The 15,895-nt window shown below is 36.3% G+C and overlaps 1 protein-coding gene across 6 annotated transcripts in view; it reads left to right on the top strand.

Moving 5' to 3' along the window:
• The window catches only part of LOC143222413 (regulator of G-protein signaling 7-binding protein A-like), a 161,757-nt gene that overhangs the window by 122,587 nt on the left and 23,275 nt on the right, over positions 1–15,895 (top strand). For all 6 annotated transcript variants that reach the window (XM_076448914.1, XM_076448909.1, XM_076448911.1 and 3 more), the window contains 2 exons: positions 2,501–2,667; positions 12,279–12,415. In XM_076448914.1, the coding sequence (XP_076305029.1) occupies positions 2,501–2,667; positions 12,279–12,415 (304 nt within the window). The remainder of the gene's footprint in view (positions 1–2,500; positions 2,668–12,278; positions 12,416–15,895) is intronic.

The raw sequence follows: 15,895 nt of genomic DNA, 5'->3' as shown, positions 1-15,895 counted from the left end.
ACTAACTCACTGTGTAAATTTATGCTTAATTCAAAACTGGCATTATTTAAATTCTACTTTTTGTTCTTCAAACATTCGTTGGATACTATTAATTCAGTTATTATTTATTAAGACATTTCGGGCTTTCGAACTAGTGGTGCTGTTAAAATATCTAAACTTATAAGAATTGTGAACGTACGTATATACATATGAAGCTTCAAAGCCAATTCATCAATGACTAATGATTATTTCTAAGTGGGAACTAGACATACAAGCTAGAGGAATAGGATAAAAAAAAAGGTATTTTTAACTCACACTTAGGAAGTAAATTCGACGTATCACTAACTGAAGTGTGCCAACAACGCTGCTCCAAGATGTGTCATCTTTTCACTTGGAGGATGTGTTTCATTGTCGTCGCTCCGACGTGTGTGTCGCGCGGTTTGTTTCATCTTTGAACTTCAACGTAATAAGCAAACTTAACTAGGTCATTATTATCAAAGTCTTACTACTGCAGTTTCTACAACAAGTTTTGGGCGGCAAAACAAGAGAGAAATACGCCAGAAATGTTCACTCTAAATAAAATCACGTAGCGGGTTTTATTTCTTGTAATGCACACGACGTGCTGTATCTACATATTAATACACCTGATTCTACGTAGCTGTGGCTCTGTTCTTTTAGGGACAAGAAGGCATTTTACCCTTAAAAAAAAAAAAAACTCTATATGAAGAGGTATTTAGCGCCCTCTATCAACAGTTAACTAATCCATTGAAAGTAAACCAAAAACTAAATGACACTGGCAAGGTATGGTCAAGTGATTAGAACGCTCGATTCGTAATCTCAAGGTCGAAGGTTCGAATTCCCGTCGCATTAAACATGCTTGTCCTTCCAACAGTGAGAGCGTTATAAAGTTACAATCAATCCCACTTTTCGTTGGTAAAAAAGTAGCCTAAGAGTTGGCGGTTGGTGGTGATGACTCTCTACCTTTTCTCTAAGCTTACACTTCTAAATTGCGACGGCTTGTGCACATAGCACTCATGTAGCTTTGCGTGAAATTCAAATCAAACAAATGAGCCTCTAAACCAAAACTATTAATAAATTGTTTTGTTTGTTTTGGAATTTCGCACAAAGCTACTCGAGGGCAATCTGTGCTAGCCGTCCCTAATTTAGTAGTGTAAGACTAGAGGGGAAGGCAGCTAGTCATCACCACCCACCGCCAACTCTTGGGCTACTCTTTTACCAAATAATGTGGGATTGACCGTCACATTATAACGCCCCCACGGCTGGGAGGGCGAGCATGTTTGGCACGACGCGAATGCGAACCCGCGACCCTCAAATTACGAGTCGCACGCCTTAACGCGCTTGGCCATGCCGGGCCCTATTAATAAATATTTAAAAAAAAAATCTTAAAACCAGCCCTTATGAAAGTAATTTTATAAAAAACACAACAACATTTGGAAGGTCTTTGAACTTTATTTAAATAAGATGTTGATTTCTTACATTGTCTAATTATAATATACTACTAATAAGGTTCAATTATTTTTGGATTTTGTATGATACATCATTCTGATTTGATTGATTGTTTTAGACTATTATATCTTGAACGTATTTGATTATGCCTGTATATTTCAAATTTGCTAAACACTATGTATTTGTATATCACGTGTTAGCTTTAATTACGTGGCTGAAGAGCTGCGCCACCAACCAATCGAAATCCAGAATACAAATTAAAAAAAAATACTTTCAGACTGTTAAAACTTTAAATATTCATATATTAAATACAGTTGAGAATATTACACCCATATATATACATTTTCCAATGATATTGATAACAAAATATGATTGACTGTAGTTCAAGTCTTACGACAAGTTGACAAATTCTGTTTAATATTTTTACCGAAAACTTTTAACCCTCACAGAAATTACATATACAGTTAAGGCACTCGGCTCGTAATCTGAGAGTCGCGAGTTCGAATTCCCATAACTCCAAAACATGCTCGCCCTTTCAGCCGTGGGGGCGTTATAATTACACGGTCAATCCCACTATTCGTTGGTAAAAGAGTAGCCCAAGAGTTGGCGGTGAGGTTGAGATGATTAGCTGTCTTCCCTATAGTCTTACACTGCCAAAGTAGGGACGGCTGGCGCAGATAGCCCTCGTGTAGCTTTGCGCGAAATTCCAAAACAAAAAAACAAACAAATCGTCTCTACCTGTCCCTAGTAATTCAACTTGTTGACTGAACCAATCAAAACGTTCCCCCGGTGTGATAGCGGAAAGTCTATGGACTTTCATTGCTAAAATCCAAGGTTCAATTCTCCGCGGTGGACGTAATGGAGAGCCCATACGGCTTTGTTCTAAAATAATCTTTACCTTTCTAACAACCCAAATTACTGGCTATCAACTAAATAAATAATTACGTTCTATTATTTTGTAGAACTACAGCTAACTTTTCTCAAACTCATTTCTTTGTTTTCAGCCGTGTGAAACACAAGTGCAAAAGACTCTAAGGTTCGTTTTTCTTTGTAGCTGATCGAAGAGTTAAACTACCAAACGGCACTCTTTCGAGACCTGCTCATCTCGGTCGGAAACCGGCATGACAGCCCGGAAGTTCGAGACAAGATTAAGCAAGTACGCCGGAAGTGCTTGGACATTTGCTCCTCAGTCAGTCACGTGTTAATGCCTCAAATACGAAGGTAAAAGAAAACTAACCAGCTGATTCATTCTAACCAAACTGTTGTTGTTCAAGTATGAAAATGTCTCCTTCACTTTATCATATGAGATCTAAGCCTGATCGTGTGGTACAGGCACTTCCCGTTATTTTATCGGGTATTGACCAAAAGTCCTGTATGATAACCAGGGTGTAAATTTGTATTGTTTGTTTAGCATTTCTTATTAATACTCTCTATAAACATCCTGTAAACGAGGGGATAATTTTTATATTATGCAAGTATTTGTTTGTTTTGTGTTGTTTCTTGACAAAAGCTACTCCGTGAGAGTCCTACGTTAACAAAGGAGTAAGTTTGTATTGTTTGTTTTATGTTTAGTGTTGACAACAGTTATTCTGTGAATCCTACGTTAACAAAGGAGTAAGTTTGTATTGTTTGTTTTATGTTGTGTCTTGACAACAGTTATTCTGTGAGTCCTACGTTAACAAAGGAGTAAGTTTGTGTTGTTTGTTTTATGTTGTCTGTTGACGACAGTTGTTCTGTGAATCCTACGGTAACAAAGGAGTAAGTTTGTGTTGTTTGTTTTATGTTGTGTGTTGACAACAGTTATTCTGTGAATCCTACGGTAACAAAGGAGTAAGTTTGTGTTGTTTGTTTTATGTTGTGTCTTGACAACAGTTATTCTGTGAGTCCTACGTTAACAAAGGAGTAAGTTTGTGTTGTTTGTTTTATGTTGTCTGTTGACGACAGTTGTTCTGTGAATCCTACGGTAACAAAGGAGTAAGTTTGTGTTGTTTGTTTTATGTTGTGTGTTGACAACAGTTATTCTGTGAGTCCTACGTTAACAAAGGAGTAAGTTTGTGTTGTTTGTTTTATGTTGTGTGTTGACAACAGTTATTCTGTGAATCCTACGGTAACAAAGGAGTAAGTTTGTATTGTTTGTTTTATGTTGTCTGTTGACGACAGTTATTCTGTGAATCCTACGTTAACAAAGGAGTAAGTTTGTATTGTTTGTTTTATGTTGTGTCTTGACAACAGTTATTCTGTGAGTCCTACGTTAACAAAGGAGTAAGTTTGTATTGTTTGTTTTATGTTGTGTGTTGACAACAGTTATTCTGTGAATCCTACGTTAACAAAGGAGTAAGTTTGTGTTGTTTGTTTTATGTTGTGTGTTGACAACAGTTATTCTGTGAATCCTACGTTAACAAAGGAGTAAGTTTGTGTTGTTTGTTTTATGTTGTCTGTTGACGACAGTTGTTCTGTGAATCCTACGGTAACAAAGGAGTAAGTTTGTATTGTTTGTTTTATGTTGTGTCTTGACAACAGTTATTCTGTGAGTCCTACGTTAACAAAGGAGTAAGTTTGTATTGTTTGTTTTATGTTGTGTCTTGACAACAGTTATTCTGTGAGTCCTACGTTAACAAAGGAGTAAGTTTGTGTTGTTTGTTTTATGTTGTCTGTTGACGACAGTTGTTCTGTGAATCCTAAGTTAACAAAGGAGTAAGTTTGTATTGTTTGTTTTATGTTGTGTGTTGACAACAGTTATTCTGTGAATTTTACGGTAACAAAGGAGTAAGTTTGTATTGTTTGTTTTATGTTGTGTGTTGACAACAGTTATTCTATGAATCCTGGGTTAACAAAGGAGTAAGTTTGTATTGTTTTTTTATGTTATGTCTTGACGACAGTTATTCTGTGAGTCCTACGTTAACAAAGGAGTAAGTTTGTATTGTTTGTTTTATGTTGTGTGTTGACAACAGTTATTCTTTGAATCCTACGGTAACAAAGGAGTAAGTTTGTATTGTTTGTTTTATGTTGTGTGTTGACAACAGTTATTCTATGAATCCTAAGTTAACAAAGGAGTAAGTTTGTATTGTTTGTTTTATGTTGTGTGTTGACAACAGTTATTCTGTGAATCCTACGTTAACAAAGGAGTAAGTTTGTATTGTTTGTTTTATGTTGTGTCTTGACGACAGTTATTCTGTGAGTCCTACGTTAAAAAAGGAGTAAGTTTGTTTTATGTTATGTCTTGACAACAGTTATTCTGTGAGTTCTACGTTAACAAAGGAGGAAGTTTGTATTGTTTGTTTTATGTTATGTCTTGACAACAGTTATTCTGTGAGTTCTACGTTAACAAAGGAGTAAGTTTGTGTTGTTTGTTTTATGTTATGTCTTGACAACAGTTATTCTGTGAGTTCTACGTTAACAAAGGAGTAAGTTTGTATTGTTTGTTTTATGTTGTGTCTTGACAACAGTTATTCTGTGAGTCCTACGTTAACAAAGGAGGAAGTTTGTATTGTTTGTTTTATGTTGTGTCTTGACGACAGTTATTCTGTGAATCCTACGTTAACAAAGGAGGAAGTTTGTATTGTTTGTTTTATGTTATGTCTTGACGACAGTTATTCTGTGAGTTCTACGTTAAAAAAGGAGTAAGTTTGTTTTATGTTATGTCTTGACAACAGTTATTCTGTGAGTCCTACGTTGACAAAGGAGTAAGTTTGTATTGTTTGTTTTATGTTGTGTGTTGACAACAGTTATTCTGTGAGTCCTACGTTGACAAAGGAGTAAGTTTGTATTGTTTGTTTTATGTTGTGTCTTGACGACAGTTATTCTGTGAATCCTACGTTAACAAAGGAGGAAGTTTGTATTGTTTGTTTTATGTTATGTCTTGACGACAGTTATTCTGTGAGTTCTACGTTAAAAAAGGAGTAAGTTTGTTTTATGTTATGTCTTGACGACAGTTATTCTGTGAGTCCTACGTTAACAAAGGAGGAAGTTTGTATTGTTTGTTTTATGTTGTGTCTTGACGACAGTTATTCTGTGAATCCTAAATTAACAAAGGAGTAAGTTTGTGTTGTTTGTTTTATGTTGTGTGTTGACAACAGTTATTCTGTGAGTCCTACGTTAACAAAGGAGTAAGTTTGTATTGTTTGTTTTATGTTGTGTCTTGACAACAGTTATTCTGTGAGTTCTACGTTAACAAAGGAGTAAGTTTGTATTGTTTGTTTTATGTTGTGTGTTGACAACAGTTATTCTATGAATCCTACGTTAACAAAGGAGTAAGTTTGTGTTGTTTATTTTATGTTGTCTGTTGACGACAGTTATTCTGTGAGTCCTACGTTAACAAAGGAGGAAGTTTGTATTGTTTGTTTTATGTTGTGTCTTGACAACAGTTATTCTGTGAATCCTACGTTAACAAAGGAGTAAGTTTGTGTTGTTTGTTTTATGTTATGTGTTGACGACAGTTATTCTGTGAGTTCTACGTTAAAAAAGGAGTAAGTTTGTTTTATGTTATGTCTTGACAACAGTTATTCTGTGAGTCCTACGTTGACAAAGGAGTAAGTTTGTATTGTTTGTTTTATGTTGTGTGTTGACAACAGTTATTCTGTGAGTCCTACGTTGACAAAGGAGTAAGTTTGTATTGTTTGTTTTATGTTGTGTGTTGACAACAGTTATTCTGTGAGTCCTACGTTGACAAAGGAGTAAGTTTGTATTGTTTGTTTTATGTTGTGTGTTGACAACAGTTATTCTGTGAATCCTACGTTGACAAAGGAGTAAGTTTGTATTGTTTGTTTTATGTTGTGTGTTGACAACAGTTATTCTGTGAATCCTACGTTGACAAAGGAGTAAGTTTGTATTGTTTGTTTTATGTTGTGTCTTGACGACAGTTATTCTGTGAATCCTACGTTAACAAAGGAGTAAGTTTGTATTGTTTGTTTTATGTTGTGTCTTGACGACAGTTATTCTGTGAGTCCTACGTTAAAAAAGGAGTAAGTTTGTTTTATGTTATGTCTTGACAACAGTTATTCTGTGAGTTCTACGTTAACAAAGGAGGAAGTTTGTATTGTTTGTTTTATGTTATGTCTTGACAACAGTTATTCTGTGAGTTCTACGTTAACAAAGGAGGAAGTTTGTATTGTTTGTTTTATGTTATGTCTTGACAACAGTTATTCTGTGAATCCTAAGTTAACAAAGGAGTAAGTTTGTATTGTTTGTTTTATGTTGTGTGTTGACAACAGTTATTCTGTGAGTTCTACGTTAACAAAGGAGGAAGTTTGTATTGTTTGTTTTATGTTGTGTCTTGACGACAGTTATTCTGTGAGTCCTACGTTAAAAAAGGAGTAAGTTTGTTTTATGTTATGTCTTGACAACAGTTATTCTGTGAGTTCTACGTTAACAAAGGAGTAAGTTTGTATTGTTTGTTTTATGTTGTGTCTTGACAACAGTTATTCTGTGAATCCTACGTTAACAAAGGAGTAAGTTTGTATTGTTTGTTTTATGTTGTGTCTTGACAACAGTTATTCTATGAATCCTAAGTTAACAAAGGAGTAAGTTTGTATTGTTTGTTTTATGTTGTGTGTTGACAACAGTTATTCTGTAAATCCTAGGTTAACAAAGGAGTAAGTTTGTATTGTTTGTTTTATGTTGTGTGTTGACAACAGTTATTCTGTAAATCCTAGGTTAACAAAGGAGTAAGTTTGTATTGTTTGTTTTATGTTGTGTGTTGACAACAGTTATTCTGTGAATCCTACGTTAACAAAGGAGTAAGTTTGTATTGTTTGTTTTATGTTGTGTGTTGACAACAGTTATTCTATGAATCCTAAGTTAACAAAGGAGTAAGTTTGTATTGTTTGTTTTATGTTGTGTGTTGACAACAGTTATTCTGTGAATCCTACGTTAACAAAGGAGTAAGTTTGTATTGTTTGTTTTATGTTGTGTGTTGACAACAGTTATTCTGTGAATCCTACGTTAACAAAGGAGTAAGTTTGTGTTGTTTGTTTTATGTTGTGTCTTGACGACAGTTATTCTGTGAGTCCTACGTTAAAAAAGGAGTAAGTTTGTTTTATGTTATGTCTTGACGACAGTTATTCTGTGAGTTCTACGTTAACAAAGGAGTAAGTTTGTGTTGTTTGTTTTATGTTGTCTGTTGACGACAGTTATTCTGTGAGTCCTACGTTAACAAAGGAGGAAGTTTGTATTGTTTGTTTTATGTTGTGTCTTGACAACAGTTATTCTGTGAATCCTACGTTAACAAAGGAGTAAGTTTGTGTTGTTTGTTTTATGTTATGTGTTGACGACAGTTATTCTGTGAGTTCTACGTTAACAAAGGAGGAAGTTTGTATTGTTTGTTTTATGTTGTGTCTTGACAACAGTTATTCTGTGAATCCTACGTTAACAAAGGAGTAAGTTTGTGTTGTTTGTTTTATGTTATGTGTTGACGACAGTTATTCTGTGAGTTCTACGTTAACAAAGGAGGAAGTTTGTATTGTTTGTTTTATGTTGTGTCTTGACAACAGTTATTCTGTGAATCCTACGTTAACAAAGGAGTAAGTTTGTGTTGTTTGTTTTATGTTATGTGTTGACGACAGTTATTCTGTGAGTTCTACGTTAACAAAGGAGGAAGTTTGTGTTGTTTGTTTTATGTTGTGTGTTGACGACAGTTATTCTGTGAGTTCTACGTTAACAAAGGAGGAAGTTTGTATTGTTTGTTTTATGTTGTGTGTTGACAACAGTTATTCTGTGAATCCTACGTTAACAAAGGAGTAAGTTTGTATTGTTTGTTTTATGTTATGTCTTGACGACAGTTATTCTGTGAGTCCTACGTTAACAAAGGAGGAAGTTTGTATTGTTTGTTTTATGTTATGTCTTGACGACAGTTATTCACTTCTTAGCCCTCAACTCGCGAAACGTATACGTTTAGATTTAATACATGGAGGATTATTCTATTATACTCATTGTAACGTGATATCTACCATAACACTGTTTAGTATTAATACAAAGGTGACATCCCACAGCTTCGTAAATACACTGCTGGCCAAAATCTTAAAGCCAATGAACATAAAGAAAAAATATACATTTTGCGTTGTTAGACTCAACCACTTGTTTGAGTAGAGCTTCGAAAGATGAAAATAAGAAAAGAGAAAATAAATATAAAAACTTTTTTATCATTTAATAAGGAAAATGTTAACACTGTAAAATTAACCTAAATACTAGCTGGTCAAAAGTTTAAGACCATACCAAAAGGAAGTCCTATACAGGGTAGGAAATGCCCAACAAGAGGTCTCAGTAGTGAGTTGCACGGCCGTCATTGCAAATAACTTCAAACATTCGCTTTGGCATGGTCGATATAAGCGTATGCAGAAGGCTGGCTGGAATGTTATTCCGAGTGGTGAAGATGGCTTTACGAAGATCATGCACTGTTTGGAATTGACGTCCATTTCTATAGACTTCCCTTGTCATCCACCCCCAAACATTTTCAATGGAGTTCAGTTTGGGCGAACACGCTGGATGGTCCAAAAGAATCGCGTTATTCCCCATGAAAAAGTCCTTTGTCCTGCAGGCATTGTGGATTGCAGCGTTGTCCTGCTAAAATGTCTCGTCATTTCCACACAAGCGAGAGTCCTCAGTTAATAAGGATGCTCTCGCCAACATGCCAATGTAGCCAGCTGCTGTTTGACGCCCCTGTATAACCTGAAGCTCCATTGTTCCATGGAAGGAGAAAGCACCCCAGATCATGATGTAACCTCCTCTACTGTGTCATGTAGAAAATGTCTCCGGTGGGATATCTTTATCGTGCCAGTAACGTTGGAAGCAATCTGGATCATCCAGGTTAAATGTTTTCTCATCAGAGAACAAAACCTTCTTCCACTTTTCTACGTTCCATGTTTGGTGCTTCTCAGCAAAGTTTAACCGAGATGTTTCGTGGTGTGAAAGGAGGCGTGGTCTTTGAAGACGTTTATGGTTTTTAAAGCATTTCTCTTGTAGATGCCGTCTTATTGTTCTTGAACTGCACTCTGCGTCCGTAAGGGCCTTAATCTGGTTCGACGATCGGCTGATGCCTTGCCGAACAGCCCGTCGAATCCTCCTGCTCAACGCTGGCAAAATTTTCTTGGGCCGACCACTTGAAATTCTCGTTCCGTATCCCTCAGTGTCTTTTAAGATATTTACAACAACAGGTTTACTACACCCAATCTCATGAGCGATGACACGTTGAGAGAAACCTTGCTGTTGCAGCTCGACAATTCCATCACGTTCAAACTCTGTCAACTTTTTAGCCTTTGCCATGTTTTTACCCAATGTAACACAGGAGATGTCAGTGGGAAACGTTGACAACGCTAATGCTTGAACACAAATGACTAAATTTCATTACGTGTTTACCGATTAACGCTTCCTTTTAGCATGGTCTTAAACTTTTGACCAGCTAGTATATAGTCTAATTTCATAGTGTTCACATTTTCCCTATTAAATGCTAAAAGAGTTTTTTTTTTTATTTCCCTTTTCTTATTTTCATCTTTCGAAGCTCTACTCAAATAAGTGGTTAAGTCTAACAACCCAAAATACACATTTTTTATTCATGTTCATTGGCCTTAAGATTTTGGCCAGCAGTGTATGTCTATTGAAAAAAACAACGACACGTGCGGAACGATACAGTAAGTAGTATTGAGATTTTCGAAATGTATTCGAGGAAAAATACATTATTAATCACTTTCTGTCTCAGCAGTGTGTAAACTGAGTTGTCAATTATTCGTAGGAATATACAGTGTGAGGTAAGAATTACTTATATGGTTGTTTCGTGTGGAACGTTGTTTAATTTCCAACTCTATTCTGAAACAAACAATAATTACATTGATTGTACTTCCTTTTACAACTTTTCTTTGGTGTCAGTTGGATAATAAAACTATGGTAATTGTTGTGTTAGTGTATATATAAAGTTTACTTAAATAATTTGTGACTTGTTAATTAGCTCGAAATGTGATAACAGCAAGGTACTGATACCATTTCATTAGGTAGGACACATAACTCGTAATCCGCGGGTGGGCCCTGGCACGGTAAAGCGTGTTAAGGCGTTCGACTCGTAATCCGAAGGTCGCGGGTTCGAATCCCGGTCGCACCAAACATGTTCGTCCTTTCAGCCGTGGGGGCGTTATAATGTTACGGTCAATCCCACTATTCGTTGGTAAAAGAGTAGCCCAATAGTTGGCGGTGGGTGGTGATGACTAGCTGCCTTCCCTCTAGTCTACCACTGCTAAATTAGGGACGGCTAGTGCAGATAGCCCTCAAGCAGCTTTGCGCGAAATTTAAAAAAAACAAAACAAACAAACAATCCGCGGGTGGCGAGTTCGACCTAACGTGACAGATGCGTCTGTCCGAAACTGCATGCAACGTTTGATTACTCAGAAATCACCTAAACCTCTGAAAAGTCCCATTTTCAACTTCAAGTGTGCAAATCTTCTTCCGTCACAAATTAATTTTAATTATGAAAACTTTCTTCGTTCACAGTTAGCGATTCTACAGCTCTGAAAATTTACTTATATTTGATACAGTTTTTCTATTAAATAACTTTGCTAAACCTAAAAATGAATATTTGTATTAATGCAATCAGTATTTGTTCAAAAATGTTTATTTAGATTTGGGTTGATTTCTTTGGAATTTTGCATCAAGCTATACGAGGACTGTTTGCTCTAGCCGTCCTCAGCTTAACAGTGTAAGACAAGAGAGCAGACAGCTAGTCATCACCACCCATCGCCCACTCTTGGGTTACTCTTTTACCAACGAAAAGTGGGGTTGACCGTCACATTATAACGCTCCCACCTCTGAAAGGGCAAGCATTTTTAGTTTTGTATTAATTGTATCGTGTACCATCGACATTACCTCCAAGTACCACAACAAGCACACAAAAAATGACTTATTCTTTGAGGGGTTATTGAACCTTGCTGTAATCTTTCTAAAGTTATAGATGGCTGATGCAGATAGCCTTTGAGTGGCTTTGGTCGAAATTCATCAGACAAGCTAAGAATCATACATGAACAGAGAAAAACTAAACTAAGTTGTCAGAAAACTGAGAGCATACGGTATAACTTTAATGAAAAAGTCCTAAGCAATAAGTCAGAAATATGTAACTGAAGTCAAGTAATAACTAAGATGATTGGTACTGAAAAGAAGAATACCATTTGTGAAACTAAACACCAGAGAAATATATCACGAAAGAAAGGAAAAATGAGTGTGAAACAGCACCTAAGAATTTAGTTGGTGAGGAAAGGTTTGGTTGGTTTTGAATTTCGCGCAAAGCTACTCGAGGGCTATCTGCGCTAGTCGTCCCTAATTTAGCAGTGTAAGACTAGGGGAAAGGCAGCTAGTCATCACCACCCACCGCCAACTCTTGGGCTACTCTTTTACCAACGAATAGTGGGATTGACTGTTACATTATAACGCCCCCACGGCTGAACGGACGAGCATGTTTGGTGTAACAGGGATTCGAACCCTCAACCTTCGGATTACGAGTCGAGTGCCTTAACCACCTGGCATGCCGGGCGAAATAAGGTTTGTTTTTGTTTTGAATTTCGCGCAAAGCTACACGAGGGCTATCGGCACATGCAAAGTAAGAGAATAATTAGTAAGTGTATTAAGACGACAACGTATTCCTGAAACTTAGGTTAGGAATGAAAGACACGAAAGTTTAATAACGTAATGATAAAATATCTGAGAATAAGCTAACAAGGAAAGAGATGGTAAGTGTAAAAACGTGATTATAAAATACGTGTGGATTTAGTTGAAGGATAACAAACAGTGAGGATATACGTGTACGTGAGAGTAAAGTTAGTAATATAATTATATAAGTCTCTCCATTTTTTTGGGTACAGTGACGTTGCTGAAGGAATCCCAGTAGACAGTCAACATCTGGTGAACCTAGTATCCTGTACTCAACTTTTCTTTCGGGAACTTCACAAGTGTAAACAGCTGGTTTCTGTTAACGCAATGGATATGCGCGAGTTTTATGGTGAGTGCTTCTCTCTTAATTTTTTATTTTGTTTTCTCTTCGTGTCTAAGCACAAACCCAGGCAAAGGCCTACCTGAGCTGCGTCCACCGCAATTATTGAAACCCAATATTTACATATATAAGCCCTCAGTATTGCTACTTAGTAATCTGGGGGTGGGGTGTCAGATTGTTTGTTTGTTTTTTTAATTTCGCGGGGACTATCTGCGCTATCCGTCCGTAATTTAGCAGTGTAAGACTAGAGGGAAGGCAGCTAGTCATCACCACCCACCGCCAACTCTTGGGCTACTCTTTTACCACCGAATAAAGGGATTGCTCGACACATTATAACGCCCCCATGGCTGTAAAGTCGAACATGTTTGGTGTGACAGGGGTTCAGATTACGAGTCGAGTGCCTTAACCACCTGGCCATGCCGGGCCGGGATAACAGAAATAAGAAATGAATAATAGAGGTTAAGCGATTCATGTAGATATTTTCTATAGATAAGTACAATATCGCATTTATACAGAATTTCTATAAAATAGTGTTCACTCTCTCAAAGTTTGTGATGAAAAATATACTTAAAGCTTCATAGACTAATATTTTTTAAAGATCAGATTCTAAAAAAAAAAAGAGGTGAATCCAGATATAGAGTCGCGCATACTTACAGGAATTAGCTTTGATTTACACAGAACTATTTGGCGTACGTCTGTAATTCCACAAATTACACGAAAAATATTAACGAATACGTCTCTGGATCTGCAGTTGTATTACAGTAATTTCCCGAGAAGTTTGGTGTGGTTCCCTTAGCAACAGTATTGAAAGCAACGCCACACAGTAATTACCGTTAAGCAAATATTTCATTCAGGTGAGTTTTGTAATTTTTTTTTCAAGGGAAAGTAAGTCGTTAAAAGTAAACATGTTTAGAAGCATTGTTCAAAGAATTTTATTCGTTGTATTATTTTAGTGGATATAATCAAACCAAAATATTTTTTTATGTTTAATTCTACCTTCAACAAATTATCACGAGAACAAGTGCAGATCTATAGCTTTAGGAACTAAAACGGAGTCACACTTTAAGCTATTGGTGTGTTATCAGTGAAACAGTCATTCCCCTAGTGTGATCGGTTGGTGGCAGGACGTTGTTTGATCAGCGAATATAATGTGAATAACATTCTTAATTAATCTTACTTATATTTTTATTATTATTAATAATAATAATATTTTATTATTAATCTTAATAATAAAAACTAATTCTATGTTAAAAATATAGAAAGGGTGTGTGCATGTGTCTGTATAAATATTCGCCAATTATACAGTTTTCAAAGTTGACAACACCTTTATCTGGTGTATAAAATATTATTTCATAACGACGCAGCTTCTAGATATATGGTGCTGCGGTGATATACTACCTATTTATGTTACAAATTTCCAAAAGTTTAATATTGTACATTGGGCGAGTGGATTCTGTCAAAATGTTTGTGGTTCTTCCAGAAGCTCGAAACTGTTGTGGTGCGTCCAGAACTGGTGGATTCTGTTAAAATGCCTGTGGTTCTTATAAAAGCTCTGAATTGTTTTAGTGTGTTCATGACTTATGATTCTCTTAGAATGATCGTGGTTCTTCTAGAAGCTCTAAATTGTTCTAGTGAGTCCAGGACTAGCGGATTTTGTTAGAATGATCGTGGTTCTTCTAGAAGCTCTAAATTATTCTAGTGAGTCCAGGACTGGTGGATTTTGTTCGAATGATTGTGGTTCTTCCAGAAGCTCTAAGTTATTCCAGTGAGTCCAGGACTAGCGGATTTTGTTAGAATGATCGTGGTTCTTCTAGAAGCTCTAAATTGTTCAAATGAGTCCAGGACTGGTGGATTTGTTAGAATGATCGTGGTTCTTCTAGAAGCTCTAAATTGTTCTAGTGAATCCAGGACTGGTGGATTTCGTTAAAATGTCCATGGTTTTTCTAGAAGCTTGAAATTGTTCTATTGAGTCCAGGACTAGCGGATTTTGTTAGAATGATCGTGGCTCTTCTAGAAGCTCTAAATTGTTCTAGTGAATCCAGGACTGGTGGATTTTGTTAAAATGTCCATGGTTTTTCTAGAAGCTTGAAATTGTTCTATTGAGCCCAAGTCTGGTGGATTCAGCTCCAAATGTCTGTAATTCTTCGAGAAGCTTGAAAGTTCTACAGTATCGTGCTGGGCTGACAGATTCAGTTAAAATGTTTCTATTTATTTTAAAACCTTGAATATAATTATATCCAGATAGAAAGTTATTGTAGTTGAAAAATACGCCTTAATTCATACCAAGAGATCTCAAACTACGGTCGAGGAAAGCTTCAAAGAAATACTCTAAGGAATTGAAAAGATGTAACAAATATCTCTGTTTGTTTTCTGTATATTCAAAGATAACATTAACCAGTTTTTCTGTCTGGATGTGGTACAGGTAGAGTATTTCTTTTATTTTCTCTTCAGTTCGTTTTGTCTTTTTTTGTGCAAAGATATACAAGGGCTATCTACGCCGCACAGCTGTTTTTGACCGTAAATTGAGAAACTAGATGGAAGGCAGCTAATCAACAGTAACATCCGTCACCAACTCTTGATCCATCTTCGTTTGACTAAATACCGAGATCCAGATTTCGCGCCACTCTTATAACACATCCACTGAGCCAAAAAAACTGAGCGAAACGCGAACTGAGATCTCTTGAATTCGTAGTCCAACGACACTATCGAATATGCAACGCCCTGTCATTGATTTTAATACCATACGTACTTTGAAACTAAATTATTCTATAACTTCAAAATAAACTGATAGAAGTGTATAATAAACAAACTGAGAATTAAGATAGCAATGAAAGAATGTGATCACACTTGAGAATCAGGTTAACCAATAGAGACAGTAAATGCAACGCTTGCTGAATTTCAATTACCTTACAAAGGGATTTTCCTTAATTTTTAAAACCCTAAAGAAGTTAGATTGTTTGTTTGTTTTGAATGTCGCACAAAGCTACTCGAGGGCTATCTGTGCTAGCCGCCCCTAATTTAGCAGTGTAAGACTAAAGGGAAGGCAGCTAGTTATCACCACCCACAGCCAACTCTTAGACTACTCTTTTACCAACGAATAGTGGGATTGACCGTCACATTATAACGCCCCCACGGCTGAAAGGGCGAACATGTTTGGCGCCACCGGGATGCGAACCCGCAACCCTCAGATTACGAGTCGCACGCCTTAACACGCTTGGCCATGCCGGGCCTAAGAAGTTAGAACTCTGATTTATAAGATATTAAATTATCGTTTTTCAACAGTTAAATCATGCGCGATTTTATTTAGTAGTTCAGTAAATGAAAGTTAGTTTGTTTGTCTTCCCACACTCTTAAAGAACAGACATAAGATTTAATTTATTAAAAATATAATAATAATGTGAACACATATGTTTGTATGTGGGAGAAAATAAATTCTCAACTGTTTAAGAAACGTGAACCAACTATATTGTGTCTGGGACAGGAAACGTT

This window comes from Tachypleus tridentatus, chromosome 8 (assembly GCF_004210375.1).
Source record: "Tachypleus tridentatus isolate NWPU-2018 chromosome 8, ASM421037v1, whole genome shotgun sequence".
NCBI classification, from domain to species: domain Eukaryota; kingdom Metazoa; phylum Arthropoda; class Merostomata; order Xiphosura; family Limulidae; genus Tachypleus; species Tachypleus tridentatus.
This window is presented reverse-complemented; position numbering and strand designations above follow the sequence as displayed.